At 45.8% G+C, this 25,273-nt stretch overlaps 1 protein-coding gene across 1 annotated transcript; it reads right to left on the reverse strand.

Moving 5' to 3' along the window:
• Positions 1-3,480: 3,480 nt before the first annotated feature.
• Positions 3,481-14,963, reverse strand: GGT1 (gamma-glutamyltransferase 1; the record flags this gene model as incomplete). Its single annotated transcript, XM_080355600.1, has 13 exons — positions 14,902-14,963; positions 13,014-13,181; positions 12,231-12,358; positions 11,905-11,994; positions 11,194-11,386; positions 9,869-10,026; positions 8,835-8,984; positions 8,225-8,361; positions 7,171-7,355; positions 6,227-6,354; positions 5,840-5,952; positions 4,666-4,779; positions 3,481-3,624 (listed from the first exon to the last, which is right to left on the reverse strand). The coding sequence occupies exons 1-13, from the start codon at positions 14,946-14,948 to the stop codon at positions 3,481-3,483; spliced, it is 1,755 nt and encodes a 584-aa protein (XP_080211726.1). The 5' UTR covers positions 14,949-14,963.
• Between the last annotated feature and the right edge of the window lie 10,310 nt (positions 14,964-25,273).

Genomic DNA, 25,273 nt, shown 5'->3' on the forward strand with positions numbered 1-25,273 from the left:
CCTAAAGTTTGAGGGCGTGCAGTATTTATGTTAATTTGGAAAGGGTTACATTGGGTTTTCTCGGTAGCCATATTTAATCTATATAATTCGCTGAAGTTTTCTACTTCCATTAACTCTCTTACCTCAGCTACCAGTTCCTGGCTGCGTTGGTTCTAGTGTCAGAAATAACAGCCCAGCTTCAGAGTTGTCACAGGGGAAGCACTTACGGGCAGCAGACACCATCTGTGGCTCACATTTCAGGACCAGACAGACTAACTAGACCCAATGGAGGCTTTAGCAAGAGCTCTAGTTATTTCTAGCTCGCCTGTGCTTGGGGTTCACAAAAGCAACTGAGAACGGCACTGGCGGGAGACAGCGGTTCGCTGCTGAACCAGGTGCTTCTTGCTTCCCCATCGGGGTTCAGGGCAGCGCTCAGCAGTGCCCTGGCCCACGCTCCATCACGTTCCACCAGCAGAAAACAAACCTACTCGCCAGGTAACCGAGCCTCCAGTTACCTTCACTTCCGACATACCTTAGGGAAAGCACACTGCAGTAATCCAGCCTATCACCTTTCCAGCGCAGCAGTATCACAGGTGCTTCCCACCGCCAAGGCATGGGAATGTTATCTGTACGCCAGCACTCAATGCAATTTAACTGCTTTGCTACTAACACCGAAACTGAGCCAATTAAGCAGTTTTAAAACCCATCACAGCTTTAATTTGCCAGACAGAAAGGAACGAGAGCGCAGACCTTTCACAGCAGCAGAGACTTCCAGTCCTGGAGGCCGCACCAGCAAAACATCAGGTGAAGCTGAGGGATTGTACCTCCCTTAGCACCTCTGCTCTTGCCCTGCCACCTCCTCACTGCTGCTGAAATTTGCTTGGGTCACAAGCCTCGAGTTTGGTCTCTCCCCATTCACGCTTATGCCAAGAGGAAAGCATTATTTTGTACTTAGTACTTTTGTACTTAGTCAACTTACATGAACTTTTAAATCACCACTGTACAGAGGCTGCTCTATTTTCTAATGAAGTCTTTTAAATTATATTTTTAATAAAGTGGTTTTAAACCTGTCTGGGAGTTTGTTCTCTAAACCCACGTGTCCTGCTCTCCATTCCCTGCATTCTGTCAGGCAGCAGCAGCATGAACCGACGTGTGACATTTGCCTGTCAATGCACAGACAGCCCCAGTGCATCGCCAGCAGTGGAACCTGCCCCAAAGCAGGTGGCAGAGGTACATAGCCTGTGTACAGATAAGTCCAAATGAGATGTAGATAATTACAGCATGCAGAAGTAGCCAAAATTTTTCTTAAAAAAAAAAGTACCAAGTGCAAGCCTTAGCCCAGTTTAGTTTTAACAAATTAGTCATTTGTGGTGATACTGCCGATACAAGCAAACAAACATCCATTTATGCAGAGAGTCAAGGATGCAAATGCATTTATAGGCACAGTTTTCAACAGAAGTGTTTTTAGCCATAGCAAAAATCTGACCTTTCCATAAGGGAAGTTTTGTAACATAGGTTATAAATAATAGGGGAGTTTTCTGACCAGCTAGAAGAAATTCAGGAATGCGAGACGGCTGTACCACAAACTGCTAGAAGTAGCCCAGCAGCACTCAAACTTGTTTCAGAAAGCGTGTTTGTCCAACAAGCATTTCCCAGAAAACAGTTGCCCTTTGGTTTTCGTAACACAAGCTTTTGCTACTGTAGTTCAGGCTCACTATAGTGACTCTGAGATTGCACTAAAGTTCATTTTGCTATGCAATAATTTTGGCCAAGGAAGAGCTCAGCTAGTCCTAAGTCCAAAGGGCGAGGTATTTCTAACAAATAGCAGCTGATGCTGCTCCATGCACAAACTTGTATCAAAGCTCCCTCAAATGCCCTGCAAACTGGATTTAAACAGCAGCGTACCACCCAGTGACGTCTGTCATGGAAGTACAAGAAGTAGAAAAGTCAGAGGCTCAGCTCAGCAATAAAAAGATACAAGTTTGGCCCCAAACCAATCTCATTCTTTAAAGAAACACAAGGACTCCAGGTTATTTACAACCACCGCCTTAGCTGCACCTAACACGTCAGGAAAGAGAAGCACAGAGCACATCCCAGGCAACTTTTGGTAAAAGCTCCTCATTCAGTGGGAATTATATAAGCAAATACGTATGTTAAGTTGTGACCCTTTGATGAGCTAGCACTTTATTCTTTGAAACTAGACTCTCCTCACTTCCAGAAACAAAGCAAAGAAGTTGCCCAATGCCTTAAAGTTCAGCCTTTCACTTTCTCTTCAACACATTCTCTATTTTAAGGTTCTTATAAACTGACAGGAAGTTTCAATAAGCCAAATGGATGAGTTCAGTTACTGTTAGTTGTGATTCAAGGACTTCATAAACACCCCTAGAGCCTGACAACATCCTGAAACATCTTACGCTAAGTCTATCTAGTGGGATGTATTAGTTCATGCTGGCAGCTGAACACAAAAACCCTCTCACACACAGGTACAGTCACTCACAGCTGTTCCATATCAGATATTGATTTCTAAGAGGTCATTAACGGTCTGATTAATGGTAACTTACCTTTAAAGGAGTATCTGCAGCATGCCCTTTTTTAGAGGTTTCACCTCCTCAGCTCTGGTATTTCGGGCCTGCAGTATGATGCAGTAAAAAGAAAACTAGAGAAAAACAAGCTTGTTTTAGCTATGTAACTTATTTTCAATCACAGCTTCATCAAAGGAGTGGAGAAAGAAAAATCTCAGGAGAGCTTCTTTCACGCAGACTCACATAGTCCTACTTTTCAGTAGCAACGGTGCAGGCAAGAAAAATCTGTGACTCCATATTTATTTATTTTAGTTGTGCTCAGAGTTTTACAGGTAGCATCTTCCCTTTAGACCTTCTCAACAGAAATATAAAAAAGTTTGAAGCCATTTGCCCATTTACCCACTCACCTCCAATAACCAAGTGAAGTGAAAATCAGAAACATCTTCTGTCAAAAGAAAGAGTGATGAGTTTGTGAAGACTTACCCCAGGCTAGAGCTGGGCTTGCTGTCACGGCACAGATCTATTTGTTTGTAGCTTTGAAAACCCAGAGTCCTGCAACCCCCATCTACTCAACAAGAAACAAATCTCATCTCTAGCATGACAGGGACATTCCTTATAGCTGACGTTGTGCAAGAGAAACACTTCCTGCAGCTTGGGTGAGCTGGACCTTTTCGGAAACTCTGGGTACCCAATCTGTCTTCACAGGATGGAGAGGAGGCAGGGAACAAACTCTTCAAGGCAGAACAGACTCTTCAAGTAAGTACTGCACGTCCTGGGAGACGCGCCTGTCGTAGCAGACTGCTGTGGCATGAGGCACTTCGGTCATGGCTGTAGAAAACTGTCCCAGCTCTGTCAACAGAACCACAAGTAAATTTGTTCTCTTTCCTGTGAGAAGTCCCTGAGTTGCAGACCTAAAGGATCTTCCCCCCAAACACACCTCAGTGTCTCACTAGACACTGAAAAAAGGAGCTGAGCCACGTCAGTAGCCTGCAGGGAAGCCGCCTTTCCGGGAATCGGAGGCTGCAGCCCATCCGTCTTCGGTTCTGAGAATGGCCTGCACGACCGCACCGCCGCTCACCCGTGTGGTATTGTGTTTTCTCTTCTGTAGCTGTTCTTCTACAGCCTGGAATGCAGAAGTGAATAAGGACAGAGAAACTGCACACATGCTGTAGTCTGCAACCTGCATCCTCCATGACTACCCAACCATTCAGTGCCTGCTTTAGGTAGGTCTCCTAAAACTACACGCTGTTCCTCCTCTTCTCTTTGCTTTCTGGGCTGTCCTGCTTTTGAAGAGGTGGAATTGAGAAGATGTTGCATTTGTGTCACTCAGTGTGGGCTTTTGATACTATTCCTGGTCATAGAGCATTCTGCCTCAGATATTCGTATACGAGCCACCAGAACTGATGGATCAAGTTTGAGTACTGGGGAAAACACAGGACTTGTAGAGTGCAGAGCATCCTCCCTGGTGCAGGCAGGTATCTCAGCTGTTATTTTAACAAGAAACTTATTAAAGGAGGATCTTCTGTATAGTTTGATGAAAACTGCCTTATGCAGTTTTTGCTAATATAGAGAGATGGGTTGAGATATGTACAAAGACCACACGTGTCTCAGTCCTCAGGGTGACTGAAGCTGCCGGCTCACACGAGCAGTAGGCAGAGCGAGGCAGATCCTGCCATCAGCTCTCAGACTAACAGCACAGAGGCCTTCGCTCTGAAAACATTTTCAAGTCTGTTCTCAGGTTCCTCTGCGCATCCTCCCTCTCTAGCTCTGTGTCGGCACTTTGGGATCCATCAGGAGATTGCACAATAGGTCAAGGGTTTTCTGAGAGTCACTGGATTTAGGCTGCTGGATGGTTCAGGCTCTGATGGGGTTTGCTATTTTCTAAGTCCTTTGAGCCAAACATTGCAAGGAGATACAGAACATCAGTTTCAGATGTAGGTCGTGCTTGAACACGCTAGGCCTTAAATCCATGTGACTGAGACTAAAGGTACACTTTGAACAGCTCACTGTGACCCAGTACTTGACCTGTGCCAGCTTTAATACTGCTCACCTAGGAATATTTGGCAAAGCTTCGTGATTTTCCAGAGGTGCATGCCTTCACGACAATAGGAACCCAGCATCATACAAGAAATTCACGCGCACCCCAGACTCCAGCTAGACAAACCTCCTCTATTTGCTGCTCGAGCTCCGTGACATTGGGAAACAGCTGATCGTGAATTCTGGGCTCTTCCACTGCTTTCTTCACATCATAACCAAACCAGATGGAATTCATGATCGCCTATGAGAAGCAAAATGCCTTAACGTTAGTTACTTGCCTTCAAAGAGGCCTGACCCTTGTAGCAAAATAAGCAGAGATATCAGAAGGACGTTCACCAGAGCACGTAAAAGCAGTAATTCCTCATTCCTGCTGCTTTCACCAGTCCCTCTCTTGCCAAAGCAAACACCACTGCAACAAGTCATCTTGTGTATACTGAGGATTCCCACACAAGGAAACCTTGAGTTACTAAAATTAACCTAATGAAAGGATCAGCTCCTCAAACTATTGTGGCTAGATTTATGCCACTGTGACTAAGCTAGCACTGGCTTAGATGCACAGCAGTTACCTCAGCAAACACATAGCTACACCTTCCTGCTACTGCGCAACTGGTTTCCTTAAGTTCGGCCCATCTTTACATGCTTAAATTGCAGGTTGGAGCTGCTGGCAAGTGAAAAGAGCCTCAGGATCAAGGGCTTAGAAAACTGCTTGTAGCGGTTTTTATGGAGATTCCTCCTCTGCCTCAGCCAGAAAGCAACATCCAGCCCAGTGCTCCGACCTGCCATGTGTGCTGGCACAGGAGGCAGCTTTCTCCTGCAGTCACTTCTGGTCTGTCTGGGCACTTGAGCGGCTGCCACAGCAGTTCAACAGAGACCCTGATGCTGCACCTCACCTAAGTTCTTATTTAGCCTCTCTGTGTGACTTTCATCCAAAGCTGAGGATGGTGGACAGGAATGGCTCTAAACTAGACAAAGAGACTAGTTAATGGAGATCCAGAGAACAGAAGTCAAAGCTAAACAGGTCACAAATCACCACAAGTGGTAAGAACAACTTGCGAAAGGAAAAGATCTGGAATCACTGAAGGAAGTAATTTAGTAAGAGACCCTTTGTAGCTCTGGCAGGAGTTGGCATTGGAGATGTGGCCCTCAAGAAGTCCAGGCAAGAACCTCTCAGGCCCCCGGCCCACAGCAGGGAGCCACAGCCATGGTCACATCACAGGCAGAGCCCCTTACCCCCAACACTTCCTCTCTCCCACCTTGTTTTGCCTCGGCCTTGTCCCCAGTTTGCCCACATCATGACATACCAGTGCTGTTGCTGTGGTTATTTTTGTTCCTCCAGAAGCACCAACCACCATCCTGACCTTCTTTGTTTTATCCACCAAGATGGAGGGGCACATAGAAGACATTGGCTGTTTACCTGTTGGGGACACAGATGCAACAGAGGTTCAGCTTTCTACCTGCAGATTGCAAACTACCAGCTTCTGCTCCGTGTCTGAACCCAGAGCCTCCGTATCCACCTTCCTGACTAAGCTCTTGGTCACCCCTTGGGAATCCCACTATCCCTGTCCCCTGGAAAAAGCCTCAGATCTGTGCCTGATCGTAGATGTGCTGCAGCCCACCTTGCAGACACCACAGCATTAGCATGCAAGACACAGCCAAAAGTCTGAGCCAGGAAGGTAGTTTACAGCTACCTGGTTCTATGAAATTTGCTGGAGAAGGAGGGATCCCGAATCCATTGATTATGTAAGGCGAGCTGAAGTCATCCATCTCATCATTAAATATGATTCCACTCACATTGGATCGCACATCAGAGCCAAAGCTAGACAAAACAAGTTGATGCAGACATGTCAAGACTAGAGCAAATCCAGGAAGAGGTTCATGCAAATTACTGCAGTGTGAAACCTGGGATTTGATTGGAGTAAATCTCCCCTCCCTCCTGTTGTAAAGGACATTCTGTCACCCCTTAGGGGAAGGAAGTAGTTTATACCATGAATACACACATAGATGAAGAGGAAAGGAAGCCCAGAGCCCTGCTCTGCAACTCCCCTGCAAAGACCCCAAGGAGAGAAACAGCACAACAGTGAAGTACAAACAATTCCCCTCCCAGCTGGGCAGCCCTGCGCTCCATTCAGAGGCAGCACAGCTCAAAGGCAGGCACATCGGGAACAAATGGGGTTTTGCTTAGATGTGTCAAGCTGGAGCCATTTTCTATGGACAAAAAAGAACCTTCACCCCCCAGCTTCAGGCCATACATACAGAACACGGCTCTTCCTGACAGCACTTGAAGTCAAACACTGCACTTCCAGGCCAGCTGTATTAGCTCAAATTCCTTCCAGATGCCTGGGAAATCAGAGCTGGCAGCGATACCAGTGCTTATGAGACGATCCAGATGCAGTGAATGTTTTCTTGGTGGGTGAACCCAATGTGAGAGGGGACACATTTTGTCCTCTGACCCAGCCACACAGGCCTCAGTGTTAAGAACTGACCTGCAAGCTCAGCAGAAGTGCCCATCATCGGTGCTACCCATCGCTACCCCGCCAGAGAGGTGACAGTTCAGGGACGTTTTATACCAACCACAGAACCACCACTAGGAAGATGGCAAAGGCCCACATGGAAGTAATGTCTGAGCTCATACTATTGGTTGATGGTGCTGGTGGCGGACACAGCACTGCCATCATCAGCCACAATGGAGAGGTGGGATGTACCGGCATTATCTCCAGTGTAATATACTGGCTCATAGTAGTCAACTGGATGGGAGATGTTTGTGATTTTCCCCCGGAGACTATCCGCAAAGAACTCCGACGTCATGTTCTCGATTGCCTGTCAGAGAAATCCAATGCAGTTACTCATCAGATTAAGTCTAAGAGGCATGTAGCTATGAGGCTGATATCCAATACTTCAGACCATGGAAGAGTGGCAAATCCCAGCAGGGAGGCTATTGCTTTCCAGTAGGGGCTTTTATCCTTCTTGAGAGATGGACACTGTACCAAAGAGCGTTGTAAGCAGTCACAGAAGCAGCTGTTACAGTGCACCTCTTTGTGTGGGAAGTTAATCAGCATCCATTACTGTACATCTATGGGAAGCTGTCCTCAACACTGCTGTAAGGTGCAGGCAAGCAGTGTTACACCTGCTTCAGGGATGAGAGGAAAGGGATGGGGCTGAGAGGACATGGCCAAGGCAAGCTCTGATCATTGCTTTGTAAGCTGCAAATTTGTGTCCGTCAAGCCAAGCCAGGCTTCGATCCTGCTGCTTTTGCAGAGTCACAGAAGTAAAAGCACAAAGTGCAAAGTTGGGAAAAGGAGGATTTCTGCCTCACCCCTTCCCATCTTAAGTCTATTTACTATAGGTAGGACTGTGGCTAGAGAGCTACAAGGATGCTGGAAATGTCACCTAATAAATAAGGCTTCAAACACTATGAACACAAGGAGGGTTAGCCCTAAATATACTCAAGCACTTCTGGCGAATTGAGGATTCTGCTTTTCATTACAGTAAGAAGGTTTCCTCCATTTATATCCCTCACAGCTCAATCATGAGTCACACAGGACTTCACATTTTGATCAGAGATACTTCAGTGCCTGTCAATAGCAGGTGGCACAGACCATCCCTGACAAAGTTTAGTCACCCGAAAACTTTAAGCTATGTTCCATTCAACCTTGGTGTTGCAAAAAGAAAAGGCTTTTGCCAGGTACCTCTGTATTGTTGACAAATTTTGGATCTCCCAGTAAAGTCCTCTTGGCGTAGGCAAAGCGAAATGCCTCCACAATGCGGTGGTAAGTCAAACCTTTCTCCTCCGTGGTTTTGACGCTGTCAGCAGAGAAATTATATCCTGGCAACAGAAGACAAACAATTGTGAACACAAAGGAAAGTACACGGTCAATGGACTGCTAATCAACCTGTGTCAAATGGTGTAATATTGAAACCCAGTTTCTATAGAGATGCAGTCTCTGGACTGTACAGTCTCCACATGGACAGGAGTTTTGAGCACTGTGGGAGTCATCAGCAGGGTTTCTAAAGAAGCCTCAAGTACAAATTAGTTTCCACCCATGCAAGTACCAGGGAAGAGCCCCAGTTGGGAGCATATTTTTCCTCTCACACTTGTATTTCAAGTAGGAAGGTAACACCCCTAAGTCTGCAGCAGAAGAAGAATGTTTCTGCATCTCTGATCCCTCCTGGGGTCTCAGACTTCTCCCCTGCTGGAGCGCTCTCAAGGGAGCCCCAGCTCCCACAACAAACAAGGTGGTGTCTTCACAGCTCTGCCAGCTCCTGCTGCTCATCAGGCACCAGTCAGGGCACTCTCACCTTTCAGGATGTTTAAAATGAGGGCGAGCACTGGGCCGCTCAGGGGGGCACTAGGTGTGTAGAGGGTAAACTCCCCAAGCGTGAGCTGTATGGGGTCTTCGATCACTGTTGCGTTGTAGTCCCGCAGGTCATCCAAAGTGACAATGCCCCCTGGAAAAAGAGGAGGAAACTATAGATGTGGGTTTGTATGATCTCCAGTGGGCAGAAGAAGCAATAGTCCATCACCATGCATCACAGCAAAGACCGGAGCAAACACAGACAAATCCTAAAAGTTGCGAGGTAAACAGAGCAAAAATGGGTGCACCGGAGATTAATTTATTCCTTGATAGATCCCGCTGGGGCTCAGATAGCCTAAGCTTGAAATTGAGCTGATTTACGGCAGCCAGAAATCTGGTGATCCATCTTTTTTACAAAGGTCACCAGCAATGTCAGGTAACAAAACATCCTTAAGAGTCCTGCTTACAGGAGGAGGATGCAGCTTTTGGGTGCAGATGCTTTGTGCTACCCCACAAACAGAATAATTTGTATGTTCCATTGTCTTTCTTATCAGAAAGGGGAAGACAGTAAAATAAAAATAAAGTAATAAATAAACCGAGCCAGTAAATGACTTAGACACAGGAGGCTGACCGAAGCTAGCCAGTGCTAGCTAGTCAGGACAGGATACTACCCCCATCTAGTGGCACCGAGAGATTAAACAGGCTCAGTGTTTACAGGATCAGGTATGTTATTGTTCTAGGCAGAAACCTGTGGGATTCAGGCTCTGTAAACAGCGTGTATCTGCTCAGCTCTATCCAGAAACACAGAGACTTGCTAGACAGAAATGCACAGTATTTACTATCCATTTCTGAGTTTCATTCATTAAAGCGCTAATGGCTTCTCTTGGGTGTCCTGTTGACACAGATCTCAGAGGCGGCATTTCAGGCAGCAGGCTGGACCCGCTTCCAAGGCTTCTGCAGGTCACCGGCTCCTCGTGGATGCCGAGGCGCAGCAGGCAGGTCACTCACGCTGTTTTGGACAGATGTCCTGTTTCTCACCTACACTGCGGATGTCATCAATGATCTGTTTCGCCAGGCTTCCTGTGTAAAACGCATCTGCTCCTTCACTGGCTATAGTCTCGTATGTGTTGGCTAGTTTAGGCATCTTGACGATATCGCCCTCATGCAGAATTTTCCCTCCTCTGCAGAACACTTCACTAACAGAGAAACGAGATTGACAAGATCAGATCTGAGAGACAAGTTCAAAACTCTGTGTACCTGTACCAGCTGACACAATATTTGAGTGTTCATGCTAGAGGCTTCTTGAGGAGAAGAGAAACTGCCTGAGCCCCAGGGGTCCTGATATCTTGGTCTGGGACATAAAAGTGAACAGTGGTTTCTGACCTAGGACTCCACATGGCTCAGAGTTTGCTCAGTGAAGCCTTCAGGAGGAACTGTCAATCTTTTTCACCAAGGCAGGCTGCTCTCCCTACCTGCCCAAAGGGCAACAACTGCCTCAAGATGCCCAGGAGGGGCCATTGTCCTGGACCTCAAGCAGTTCAGTTCAGAGCACAGACTATGAAGCTATGAGGCTCACAGCTTCCAGCGAGTCCAGGAGAATGCATTTAATTCCTCTTTGTCCGAGCACTTCGAGGTAGATAGTTTCCTCTCTAGCTCCCTCATCACAGATCATGAATGTGCTGCCATGGACCTGCCAGATGGAAGTACAGGAGACAGGCCCGGGCTGTACATCCCAATTGGATTGGAAACCCACCTGCAGCTGGCAGAGATTTTGAGGGAAAGAGAGGATTAAACATGATCTCCAGTGAGGCACAGACACCAAGGGTTTGACTGTAAGAGGAAGTAGAAGAGCATTTAAAGCCCTTCATGTTCATAGCTATTGCCCAGAGTGGATGGTCAGAGGCATTGCTTGAGGGAGGCTGACCACAGAGTAAGAGATGACCCAAATTCCCACTGCCTGACAGCAAATGAGATATTCAAGGGGACTCTGCAATTGCCCCCAATGCGGGTCAGATTAGCTTAGTGCACCCAGAGCAGGAGGAAAAGCTGGGGATTCAGAAAATACATTGCCATCTGACAGATTTATCCCAGCATGTACTCTAATTCCACCTTTACTCAGACAAATGAACTTTGAGAGCAGAATTTATTTCCCTTTAAAGGTCAGGACTGAACATTCCTAATATTTGCCACATGATTTAGCACTCTCAGGTGTACCAGCAGGTACAGTGAGTATGGTCACTGGAGGGGAGGCACACTCCTGTTACACAAGCACAGAGGCTCCTCAGCTAGGATGCAGTCACCCCAAATTTCTCTGCACACAACAGCAACTGCTTTACCTGCCACAGCGAGGCTGCTCTACCTACCACAGTGAGGGATTGCTTTCAATTGACTCCTCTCTTGATTTGATGGCTGCTGCAAGTCCTTTCCCAAGAGGGAATCCTTCTCTTGCCAACTTGATACTGGGTAGAAACAGGTCTTTCCATGCCAGTTTGCCATGACGTTTGTGAGCTAGTTCATACCCACGTATTTCTCCTGGAACAGCAATGGACAGTCCTCCTGGAGCAGATAAAGCATGTATTAGTCTTCCACAGCAAGAAAAGAAAGTGATTAGTGGACTAGGAGCTAGAGCAGGCTTCTCTGTCAGACCTGTTTTTAGGCAGGGATTATGTGTACTATGACCAGCTCAGCTTATGCATACAATACTAATAGAATTATTTGGCCTCACATTTCTGCATACATATTCTGGACTGTTGAAACACATCTGTCCTCTTGCTGGTAACTCAGGTTTTTGCGTCATTTCCCCTCAGTTGGCTCTGTACTGGAGAAAAGCTGCTCAGAACATGGAAGCTATCATAGCTGCCTGCAGCTTCCAGTCCTTCAGAAGAGAACAATTTACAGTGAGAGGGCACAGTCTGTGCTTGCAAATTGTGTAAAGCAGAGGACATTTCTAGTTGAGAAATCCTGTAGATATGCAAGAACCTAACCAAAAGAAATTCTTAATTCAGACATTTCAGTAACAGGTAATGTTGGAGCTATGCGGTCCCACCTAACCAACGAAACCGCCCTTGCCATACCTTTCAGAGAGAGCTGTGTGTTGTTCCCAAACATGTCCTTCGATGCTCTTTTTGGAGCCACCTCTCTTGCATTAATGATTTCCACTTTTCCTTTAATGACAGAGCAAGGAAGATGATGTTTAGCTCTGGACTCAACACACAGGTGTGGTCTCGGATGAAGAAGTCTGATCAATGTGAGCCTGTTTTTTGGCAATTATTTTGAGGACAGCCTGTTCCCCCAGAAGCTGTGGGAGTCAGTCTCTTATCTTTGCTCAGGTAGGATAAATCACCTGCTTTAGATAAATAGTTCTCAAACTGTCCCAGATGTGTATGGCCTTGTCCCTTACCTGTGCTGCTGTAGATGGTAAAGAAGAGGCCCCCTCCAATGCCCATGCTGTGAGCATTCATGAGTCCTACACAAAGCAGAGCTGCAATCGCAGCATCCACTGCTGATCCTCCTTGCTGAAGGATGTCCCTGTGCAGCAGAAGAGAAGGCATCATATGGTGACATGTTACAGTGTCTCAGCTACCTGTCAGCAGTGGAGCTATCTCATCGGAGCAGCTATAACAGATTCTGTAATGTATATATGTGCACACTCAGTCTATATGTTCCTCAGGAACAGAAGTTTTGAGCTCCTGTCACCTCAGAGAGTAGATCCTAACAATCTAGAGGCAGACCACATCAGCCCTCATTAGACACACATCCAAACTACCTTGAAAACACCAAGATGTGTCAAAGTACACTTGGGGACAGACATCTCAGACACATTCATTAGACATGAGAAATGACAACTCTCTGAGGAGCCTGAAATCTACAGCACTTGCATCTACAACTGGGAAACAGCTTAATAAATGGTTTTTAAAAGGAGCTTGAAAAGCATCTCTCATTTCCCTTGTTCATGCATCTAGGGAATCTTTGCCTGCTATGTTGTCTTTGAGCAACTGCAGGAACATTGGTCAGGCATGCTAAAAACTCGGGTTTTTTATGGCCTCCTCTTTCTACAGTGAGGTTAGAGATCATTTGTGCTGGGCAACTACCAGGCTTGCACCTGGATATCAAGGAAACAACAGTTTTGTCTTGCAGAAAAGCTGTCAGAGATAACAAGAGTCATGGCACAGTCAGCAGGCACCTTCCAATGATTGAGCACTGCCCCGCATCTGTAGCCACAGCCGCCCTCTGATAAATGTGTGTGTCCTCCAAGCGAGTGCGCAGCCCGAAGAAGAGAACCAGGAACAAGATGAGCCCCAACAGGGCTGCAGTCAGCACTCCGGTCACCACATAGCGCTGCTTCATCTTCCTGTGGGAAGAAAAAGGATCATCAGCTTTGCTGCTTCTGGGGGACATGGGAAGTAGGGAGCAGATGATCAGGCACAAGAGCAGTGTTTTCTTCTACCTTCTTTCATATCCACTGTTTCCCCCCTGCCCCCGGCAGATGACAGCTCTGCCCATGGCAGGGCAGTTTGGGAAGGAGTTGGCAGGGAAAGTGTGAGCCCAGTTCTGGCCTTAACAGTTACATCAGAGTGATGTTCTGCTTTGAAGGGAAATAGAATGTCAAGAGGGGAGGGGATGTTCAAGATATCCTGTACCATTACCTTTCAGTGGCGACAGGACAACCAATTGCTCTTTGTGAATGAGGATTTTAGATGCTCAGCAGGCATTTAAGTTACTGCTCTGCTTAGGAGGACAGGGGCCAATGTCAGATTGGATTTTACCTAATTCCCAAATCAAGTCAGCAATAGCAATCAGAGACTTTTTACTGGATTTCCCCTCCAATGCACGCTGGCAGCCCCTTCACCTCCTTTGTAATGTGATGGAGTCAAGGACCGCATCCTGCCCACACTCTGAAGGCAGGCAGGTGAGCAGCCCTTTGTGTCGACCTCTTCCTCCTTACTTCACAGCCATGTGGTGAGGCTGGATATATGAATTCTTCCTATCTTTACAGCCCTTGCTTTTTATCAGGTTTCCATGAGTTCTGAGCTGTGGGCAGTGAGCAGCTCCTCCTCCCCTGAACCTCTCACAGAGGTGGTCTCCCAAATTTCCTCACTCAGAATCATATGAAGACCTTTTCTGTGGGCACTGCTGGTGCCATTTCTTTATGCCCCTGCTATCTCTGTGCAGAACAACCATTCTAACAACTCCAAAGCTTTTACCAGCTTCCCCTTTACCTATTATTGCCATCCTGTTTGCAGTGATCTACTTCACTGAGCACCCTAGGGACTCCTGGAAGCCTTTTGATAAGAGCTCTGAAGTGTTACAGTCAGTACCAGCAATGAAAAGGACCCAAACTATCACTTGAGTAAGAACCTGTCTTATAGCAGGTAGGTAACCTCATACACCAAAAAAGCAGCAGTGAGAAGGGAAATCCAAGGAGCAGAACATAGTTGATGTTAGTCATGACTCATATCATCCTCACAGAGGAAAAATTCAGAGGTTTAACTTCATATAATCTGCTTTTAAATAATCTGTCTATGAAGGAGTATCTGTCCAGAAGGTTGTCAATGACCAGTGCAAAACACATCTTAGTCACTAGCGAGCAACCTTGGCCAAAGCTGTTTGGCACACCGCAGGGTGAGCACAGCACACCCTCCTGTCCAGGGCCCTTGGCCAGAGCACCTTTCCAATCAACCTGCCAGTTTCAGAGGGTGATGGCCAGTGCTCATGTCTCCCTGTTTCCCAGTCCTGCACAGAGATGCTCTTGGGGTGCACAGGGTTACAGTTCATCTGTGAGCAAGCACCACGACACCAAGGAGCTCTCCAGTGAGCGTATTCCAGACATACACCAGTATGAGTCGAGAGCTACTGAGGAGATGAAGAGTCACTGCCATCATATTGGGACTGGCAGTTCATGAAACACAGCTTGAATAGCTACTCTTTGACCTTTCCCATTACAGGATTGTTCCAGCAAAAAAAGACCTAAATTCATCATATTGCCTTCAGGGACCAACTTCCCTGTGTAGTGCAGCTTTAGGTTTTCACCACGACCACTGTGCTTGCATAAAAGCCAAGATGCCCTTTACCTTACTGAAGCATCTGCCATCCTCACAGACAAGCCAATCCCCGGCATTGCGGCTGAAGAGTGGATTCATCAGCCCCATCCTCCATGGATCTTCAACAGCCCAAAGTAGAACAAACTCCAGCAGTCAGAGCAGCACTCGCTGCCTTGCAGCAGCAGCAGGATTAGGGAGCAGTGAGTATGCCAGCACTGAGCTAACTAGAGGAAAAAGGCCAGGCCAGCCAAAGCAAAACTCTTCTCAGAAGGAGGAGAATAGTAAGCACTGCCCCCTCCACCTCACTTCACCCTCCTGTTATTTAAATCAGGAGATATATATTTGCTATCCAAGCCCTGTATTTGTGAGTCTCAGTCTGAGTGCTAAAGTCTTCCATCTCCAAGTAAAGCAGCTCAAACCAAGATGTAAATCTACTATATGTGCTGTTCTGTAAACAAATGTCAACTGAGGGCAGTAAAAGGTAAATGGATGAAATGTCTTTCCAGGTTCTAGAACTTGATTTACACCGAACTACTTTTAAAAGAGACCAGTGGCATGTTTGCAGAGCAATGACTGTGCAGGGAAACAAAGAAGCCATTATGTCCCCAACAATAGCTCACACACAGCCTCAGAGTTTAAAGACAGTTTTGTTTGTTGGCAGAGAGAGTTCAGCTTCAGCACTGGCAGTCTCCTCCAGGCTTCACAAGAAATGCCATGGGATCTTTTATCTGCAGCCCAGCTAGGCAGAAGGTACTTTGTTTTATCTGAAGGCTGCTCTATGCTGGGCTGTCCCCCAAGCCTGGGGTGACTCAAGCACCATGGGTGCTGTGTTAACCCATCGGCTCCTCGCTGGGGCTGTGCAGTTCTCCTGCACAACCGCTTGCCTTGCCGTTGGGCTCCTGGAAAGATTTCATGCCTTGTCCAGCAAGTTATTCTGAGAGCAGGAGAGGAGAAGGGGAAACCTCAGACGGTACCTCTGCTCTCATCTTTCAGCTCCTCTCTGGATTCAGATGACACTCTTGAGTATCTCCTAGACCCATAAGAGCTCCACACTGAGTGCCCAGCTGCCCAGTGCATGTGCAGACCTTGGAAGGGGCCCTCCAACCCATTCCATATGCCTCAGGTGCAGCTCCTGACCCGCAGCCAGCCCCTGGGGTGAGGATCAGACACGCACCCCTGGGAGCAGGAACCAGCACACGGTCTGCAGTGGAGAAGAGACACCCATTGCTGGGCACTGCTCCTGCACTGCGCTGTGGTACCATGTTGCCCTCTGGGCTGGGCCTCTGGGACCCAAGTGGGGCCACAAAAAGGGAATTTTCTTAATAAAAGTGCATCTGTGCAACATGTCAGATTGATCCTGGTAAGGAAGCTGCAGATATATGAGCTAAAGAATTGCAGCTTTCTCTTCTGCAAGAGTACAGAGAGCAAACTCAGCTAAGAATAATCACCAAGCCGAACAGGCACTTTGTTTGCCATGCAGCAATCAGGTGATGGATCAGGAGCCTGCAGACACCCACACTCGCCACACTTGCCCTGTGTCCTGGGCAGGCGCGCTGCAGGAACAGCTGAGTTTTTGCACTGACAGACTTTTGGAGTCTCGGCTCTGAAGTCAAGTCCCTGCTATGATTTATTGCTGGGAGCGGAGCAGCAGCTGTGTGCTGCCACCTGAGCTGGCTCCCCAGCTATTGTCTGCCGACGCTGGTTTCCACCTCCAGACCTCTGCCAAATCCAGCTGTTTGGAGGCTTGGCCAGCACTCCAGTCACACAGCACTGCTTGGCAGCAGCAGTAGGTCTCCAGAAGAGAGGGGCTATGAAATCATTAAAAGCAACATGGTTATTTCTCATTGCTATAATGGCCCAACAGCCAGTCCTAGCTACGGAATGTAAAATGCTAAAGGATTGCATCCATCAGCGTATGAAGCAATGCCTTCACAGCTCCTCCAACAGAACTTGCAGTTAACGCAGTGCATCAGGCAACCTGAAGGCACTTCTGGGTCATTTTTCTTTTTGTTTCTTCCCCCACACCCTATGGATTTTTTTCCACAGGAATTTCAGGAAGCAACATGAGCAACAACTCAGATAACACAGACCACGCAACCACATCTACTGTTCAGACTCCTCCTTTTTATGGCAGAACACGCAATCCAAGGTCTTCATTTCCTGATGGTTAAACTCACTACTACAATGGTCCAACAGCCAGTCCGAGCCATGGAATTTAAAATGTAGGCTGATAGTTTCTCTTAATTTATATTGTGAGATGGGAAAGACCATCAAGTAGCAGAGTTACACTTATGCGAGCAAACTCATCGAGATGTATTTGGATGTATCACAACATTCACATTTTTTTAAACATGATATTGTTTTTGAATTAAAAGAACCCCAGTCCAACAGGTTAGCTAGTGCCAGCAGGGAATACAGGGTCTGACATCTCTGCCAAGAGAGCTGGAGCACACTGGAGAGATGAGGAACCTGTCATGGTCATGGAAAGCACCATGAGAACTGAAAGAGGAGAAAGATGAGATGTGCCAGCCGTAAGGCAGGGGAGAGAGAAGAGTGAGATACCAGAGGATGACAATGGAGTCCAGGTATGGCCAGGCACTGCCTTGTTCCTGAATGAAGTAGTGAATAAAGTATCCACTGACAACACCTGAAACTTTCACCAAACAGGCTTTAAACCCATCTTGCAATAGCCACAAACCTCCGCACCCCCTCCTAAGAGGTCCTGGTACACCCACCCCCAGCCCACCAGCAACTCTTGGCCATTAGCTTTGAGACACCCCTCCTTACTTTCCCCAGGCAGCACATATTATGCAAGGATGGACTGGACAGCTTGAATCTTGCCACAGCACATAGGCTAAGCTCTTCTGATAAAACTCAAAGTCTAAACCATATCAATAACATTGCCATATTTAAATAATTAATAATAAGCAACTGAAATAATGTTTTCACACTCTACTGTTGTGCATACTGAACTGTCAGTGACTTTTCAGTGAAAAGGGACGTAGAGTGAAGAGCTGCAAGATTACCACAGGGTCCCCAGAGCCAACAGAGGCCTCAAAAGAGCAGAACCAGGTTGCTAGCAGCAGGGGCTGTTCACACAAACATCCTGTTACTGATCCAGCATTATGTGACAACCTAATGAAGGTGCCTGCACCTGATCACACAGCTGGAGCCATCTCTAAAGTGTACATGAGACTTGTGCTGACATCGTACTTCGGGATCGGGCATGCAGAATCGATCGGTCGGACTTGTCTGGCTACAGGCGCACATGCTGTTTGACAGGACAGGCTACTTATTCCCAAGGGCTGTTTCCCCCAGATGCAGGTTAAAGCCTTCAGTATCCTCTGTTAAGCCTGGCATTGAAGGCTCATGTGCACACAGATCAATTTTAGGGAGAAAGGCCTCCTCAGAAATCAGTGGTCCCTACTCATTGCTGTGATGTCGAGCCAGAGATAACCCACACCGAATAGATCCGAGCAAAAAGTTCCTGAATAAAGCAGGCTGTTCCAGCTGGCTTTCAGTATACAGCTACTGTAATCAAGATTCAAAACTCCTCCACAAGCATTAGGTTTTCTGAAGCCTAATGGCATGTAGTATTCTGTCCACTGTAAACTCCAATTTCACTGGGAGACAATAATTTCCTCTTGAAGCAACCTTTTTCCCCAAAAAATACTTTCATGTTTCCTGCATAAATTTTAGTGTCAAATTCACCTTTTTTTTTTTTTAATTCAAGACACTTCAGCATAAACTATGCAGTTAGAAAAGGCAGAAAGGTGGAATAAATGCAGAATACCCCATTTCACATGATTTTCACAACTTCTCTAGTTGTGAACCTCTCAGAAATCCAGAACTGGCAAACAAACTCAAAAATGCAAGTTACTAAAATAAAGTTTGATAAGCTCATTCAGAACATCACTGTTATATTCACACCCAATTTAAAATCAAAATGCATCATTAAAGTACTTCTATTCTTCCAGCTGATGAAAGATATGTTTTCAGACGCTCTTCTGTCTTTAAATAGAAGTTGTTTATTAGACCTGAGCTTATTCAGACTAGTTAGTCAGGTCCTATCACACTCTTTTGGCAAGCTTTCATCTGATATATTAAAAAAAGTCACATTGTCCCATATTACGTTGCATAAGAAATCCCACACAGCACTTCCAGGCTGAGGGAAATGGCTTAATGAAGGTAATTTCTAATCCCCCCTTACCTCTTGAGAGTTTTTGCAAGTCTGTCCTGTCCTCCTGCTCAGATCTTTATGTACTGGTATCTTTTGAATATCCTTTTCTCAAGCAGCAAACCCCTTTCCAGGGACCATATGTCCTTGTAGCAGTAACCACTATCTTCCCATAAAAGCTCTCTGGAGCGTACCACACTATTTGATATTTGTACTGCTCTGCTCATGGAGATTAACCCATTGAAACTCGTTATGCTTGAATTCACCAGAGGAATGCATAAGTAATCATTGACTGGGTGAAGAGTCAAGAACCCACACCTTTTAAAATGCATGTTTTGGCTTCCACAAAGGTTGCGTATCACCAGCAGAATCATTCTATGTTCTTTGATTCAGTTATTACGAGGTGCAAATGTGAGTGTTCTCACACCTCATCCCTGGCTCTTCAGTTCTGAATACATAACTGAGAAAATATGTGGTCACTTTAAGTAGAAGTGCTCCCATATTCACGTGGTGCTGTACCCTGCCACCCCTCTTGCCTAACCAACTGGTACCCTTATTGTTCAAAATGAAACTGGATTTTAAGCATGTCTGTACCTTGCAGCTCAAACTCACACACCCTGACAGATTCAGCTGTGATTACATTTGGTGGGAATAACCTCTCTGCCAAGTGTGAGTGACTCCAGGCAATGCAAGGGCACCCGATCAGCTCTCATATCATCTGTTCTTCAGCAATCACAGCTACGCGCTACCTTAAATTGTCATCGATTTTAGTTCAGATCAATAGTCCAGCAGCAACGAGTAGATGCAACATCTGTTCTGCCACCCCTGCTCCCGTGGCAGCACCCTCCTGCAGGAAGGATGGCAGGAAGGTAGGGATGAAGAAACCCACCCTCCATCACTAAACCTCACTGAGGCTTTTAAGCAACAATTCTACATGTCTGCTTGCACCAAGTCTAGAAGTACAGTTGCAGCTCAAAGGTTGCAGCTCACCTGCCAGTGAACAGTGTAGCATAAAATCCCAGTAGCAACCCAGATTCAAGGTGATGAGCTGCATGAAGTGTCTTGGACTCTAAGGACTCGCCTGCTAAAGCTTATGCCACTGCTGCTGCCCATGGCTTGCTAGAAACCTCAGACCCAGCTTTGAACACAAGAGCTAATGCTCACCCAGAACGCAGCACAGGCAAATCATAGCTTGCCTGAAACTTGGGCACAGCAAGGACTCAAACCCACATGTCCTAAGCCTGATTTTCAGCCAGCAGGCTGTCCTGCAAATGCAGGATGAAGCAAAGGCTGCCTAGATGCCAGTCAGTACTGCTAGATGCTAACTTTTGACCTACTGGCATCAACCAAGTGGTTAATATCTCAATTCCAAACCTGCCCAGTCACTCTACCTCACTTGAACCTTTGACACACTGGATATTTATTACTTCAGAAGAGTGCTATCTCTATCACAATGACTCGGCAATAAAGTTTAGCCTAGCTCCAAGACTAAAGGCTTTGGGGAACACAAGCCATAATTCCTCTGCTTAAAACTACGTCTTTCCCTAATGGCACCAAAATGGAGTTCTGTTTAACATTCACATTGGTAAAATCAGCATTATAAAACATGAGCATTCCAGCCTTGAGATATCTGGAAAGAATTGAGCATGTACCCATCTTTCAAAGAGGACTTTCAAATACCCGTTTCAAGACATTGCATCAAGAGGCCAGGTCCCTTCATTATCTTGCTATTGTCCAAGAGATCTTGAGCAAAAATGGAAGCTTTCTGGAAGGTAGGTACTGGTATGGGAAATGTTCTGAAGACTCAGAAGGATTTGATGTATCTACTGTTTCTACCTGGCCACTCTATTGCACACATTCAAAGCACAGGCCACATTCAGCGAGTAACACATACAATCTAATGTATTGATGTGAGACCCATGATGCTCCACAGAAAAAGATTGTGACAGTAGCTGTTCCAGAACAACTATTCTCTGAAGGGGCAGATAGTGTGGAAAGATACCTGCTCTTTGCCCCCAATCAACTGAACTGCACTTCCAGCCTGTCATACCTTTAATATTGAATGATTAATATTTTATAGGGGAATTTAAGATGCAATCTGAACTGAACTGAAGCCTTTTCTTAATTTAGTAAGTTCATAGGTGTAGCAGTACCAGGCTTTACAATTAAAAGCAATTTCAGAGCTATAAAGCTATGTCCCTGAAGCAGGTCTATGTCAGAAAAGTGTCTCCCTGTCACCACATTTGTCTCAGAGGGTACAAAGGCTGCTATCTGCAAGGAACCTCTGCTCTAAATCGTGATCATCCAGCTGTTACTTTTCACCCCCACTGCTGAAAGGCAAGTTTTATAACAGTGAGCCACCAAAATTAAGCACATCCCTATGTCCAACTCCAAGGGCAACGCACTCTCATCTGTGGCATGTTCTTACCAGCACAGAGCTAAAACAAGTTGGATACTCCTCAGCAAGTTACTCTTCCACTTATGCACAAGTGGAGTTGAAGATGGGGTCAGAGAAAGTTATGAAACCTGAAGTTAGTGTTTCTGGTTCTGATATAGGAGAACACCTTGCTGTGCACAGGTTGCACTACGCACAACCACCTCATTTCAGTTGTATATAATCTTTGGGAACTGTCAAGTATCTCTGTCCAGGCATTAATCTAATAGTTTCTCCCGTTACAATTCAGTTTTGACTGTTTCACACAGCCAAGCCACACCTCAAGCAGAAATGCATGGTTAATGCAGGTGCATTGCTGCCTTGTAAATCTCAACATCTCAACTCATTACGAAAAAAGAAAAAAGTACCTCCTGCAGGGCTTGCCACCTCTTTCCATTTGTGATGTTCATGCCATGGTCATCTTTACCATTAGCCAAAAATTAGCATGCACTTACATTGAAACATGAGCAATGGAGTGAAATCTCCGTTAGATCCTTCTGCTAAAGGATTGCATCCATCAGCGTATGAAGCAATGCCTTCACAGCTCCTCCAACAGAACTTGCAGTTACCGCAGTGCATCAGGCAACCTGAAGGCACTTCTGGGTCATTTTTCTTTTTGTTTCTTCCCCCACACCCTATTGATTTTTTCCACAGGAATTTCAGGAAGCAACATGAGCAACAACTCACACAACACAGACCACGCAACCATATCTACTGTTCAGACTCCTCCTTTTTATGGCAGAACACGCAATCCAAGGTCTCAATTTCCTGATGGTTAAACTAATGTGTTATCAGAATAGAAGCTGTTACATGATGCCCTCATTTTGGAGGTTATATTTTTTTTTTCCCCCATCATTTTCCCCCTCTAACAGAGCAATATTACCATCCAGTACTACCTGAACATAAACATCAAATAATATCTTGAGTTCCCAGTAATACAGAGATGTTAATAAGCATGTGAGGCTTCTTCCCACTAAATAACAGATTTGTTCTTGCTCCAGTGTTTCACAATTAGGAAAACCAGTGGAAGTTAAGAACCAGCTGCATGGGTAGCAGACAGTCCTAATCTAAGCTAAACACTACATGAGAAACACTCATGCAAAAAAAAAAGAGATCACTGCTACAAAAGCCCTGGAAAACAAGTCACCAGGGGATAACCTTAAGAGAAAAGGTACTTTAGGAACTGGAAAAATTGCCTGGTATGTAATAGGTCAAATTGACCAAGAGTAGGGACACAACTGTTGACTTTCACAGCTGAAACTAAATAAGCTGATGTTTGTCCACAGCCAAAGCACCCCTTACGCTCCAGTGAGAGCTGCTTGCACTATAATGTACCTGCTCAAAGAGGAGGAACCCACTAATCCACATATTCTCATTTTATAAAGTCTGGTTTCCCATAAAATCCATAGGTGCACGCTCCTTCCTGGTGCAAAGGTAAGGAAAACGAAAGGTACTGATAAATGGGGAGGTTTATTAATCCTTTCTTGTCAACCACGTGGCCCAGTTCTGGTTATATTCTTCTGCCCTCACAAGAGGCTGAAGTAGCATTACTGGGACAGTGTTTCGGTGTGACAGCTGATGAGGCTCCTTGGCCATAGGAGGTGTTGTTGATTACTGTGCAGAAGAAACAGCAATTTACCTTTGACAAAGACCACCGGGATGTGTTTAAAGGGGGAAAGTTTTGGTAAAGCCTTTTAAGGTTGTACTTTTCTGATACCAAGGATTCATGTTGCTGGCATATTAATAAAATTGTTTTCATCCCAATGGATTTTGATTCTGGCAAAGTGATTATCATCCTAAGGATATTCCATGTGTAGAAGATATATAAATCTAAAGGAGAAGATTATTAGACAGTGGTATAAGATACTCAAATGGATTGTGAGAGGTGTACTGGTATTTAGGTTATAAAAAGGGTTAGCACAAAAAGCTGTTTTCTGAGCTTTCCTTGAATGTATATTTCTGCATCTTGTGTCATCTTATTCTGTCAGATAAAGAGAATGTATGCATGAAAGAAATAACAGCTTACTAGTGATACTGTATTTTGTAAGGGTACTTTCTTGATTTTAGTAATAAGGGATGTTAACCCTTATTTCCTATTTTCTGTTCAAATGACTTTCTAGAATAACTCCATATGCCAAAGTGAGCACAATGACAGTAACAAGGACCAATTCGTTAAACCTTAACTCATTTCAAGTCCTATCTGACAATTCCTTGCAACAGAAATTTATTTACAAAGAACTAAACATGGCCTGCTTGGTTTATTTCAGGACATTTCTTTCTGCTTCACAGGCCAGTTTCCCCATACACAACTAATCCCCTGATGTGCTCTGCTGAGCGCTCCCCCTGCTCTGCATCAGGAGCTCTGTTCTCTCCCACATCATCGCCCTTCCACTCTGCTCCTGCAGAGCACCCCCAGCATCATCCCATTGTCCCTGCAGCTCTCCTGGCTCTGCACCTGCCTCCTGCCCTTCCCCCTTGCTGCCACGTAAGAAACCTGCCAGTGCCTGAACTGCCCTCCCAACAGAGCCTGCGTTTTCCATGTTACCGCTTACAAGCACAGAACAATGTGGAAAGCAGTGGTATGCAAGACCTATGGATTTCAGCCGACTCCTTAGCCCTAGCTTTCTCTGAAGAGGACCACTTGCCAGAAGGACATAGAATTAAGTAAGAATTTCTCATCTTTAGGACACTACGAAATCTGCCTTCCAGTGTTTGTGTAGCTCTGATGTCTTTGGTAGTTTTGAGAGTATTTCCTCTGTCAGATTGCTAAAGCAGCACTTCTCTTATAAGCAGGCCCTGTCACACTACATCCAAAACCAGGGTCAAATTGTGACTTGGTCTTATGACCCTGGATACCAACCTTTCCACAGACATTTTCAACATAATAAGGAATGAAGACCAACATCAAGCTGGGCGGTAGATAGAGTACCTTCAAGGGTAGGATGGGCCATACAGAGATGAAATAACTTGCCCGGTGACCTGACTGAGATCCCAGGTCACTAGATCCCCAACTCCTTTCTCTGACCTCAGCCCCTGTCAGAAAACCCAACTCCTCTTGAAACCATCAGTTCATGTACTGCTGACCCTATCAAACCAGATAAGTAGCTCTCCTAAGGGGTGAATCGGCAGCTGTTCAGACTGCCTGGGTAGAGATGCTGCTGCCTATGACCTGGCCTTTGTTAAGAGAATCCAAAGCCAAAACAGGAGATCAAGACTTGGCAATCTCTATGAAAGAGAAACACTTGCTCTTCAATCCTGAGCCTGAAGGCTTGTGAAACAAAGGTATAGAGTATGATTAAAGAGCTGGAAAGGTATGTAGTAAAGGGGAAAGAAACAACTCCTCTGTTTCACAGCCCAATCCAGCCCAAATAAGAGAAGATACAAATAAGATGATAGATAAAATCACGCTGTTTACTCACTACTTTAAAATCTCTGTTCTTCGTGGGTGCAGTTCAACTTCTGCTAGTGACATCAAAAGAAGGTGCTTCTGCCTTGCTCTCTTACCCCTTGTTCCTCAAAGGTTCCCAGAAACAGGGATTTCAAAAGCCAGATCGGTCACACGGAGCTGAGTGGTAGCAAGACCTTATATATGGGAGTGGTCAGAAAGGCGGGGTGATGTAATGAAGCTGTATCCTTGAGCAGTAAAGGCATGGCACCCTTCCCCCTCCCCATCCCTGAAGAATTACTGGCTCACAGGGCAATCTGAGAACAGAGTGGTCAGAGACTTTCCGTACTGTACTTTCTCACGCTAAAGGGAACAGCATAGAGGTTGGAGAGAGAGGAATGAACAA

Source organism: Nesoenas mayeri (genome assembly GCF_963082525.1).
Source record: "Nesoenas mayeri genome assembly, chromosome: 17".
NCBI classification, from domain to species: Eukaryota; Metazoa; Chordata; class Aves; order Columbiformes; family Columbidae; genus Nesoenas; species Nesoenas mayeri.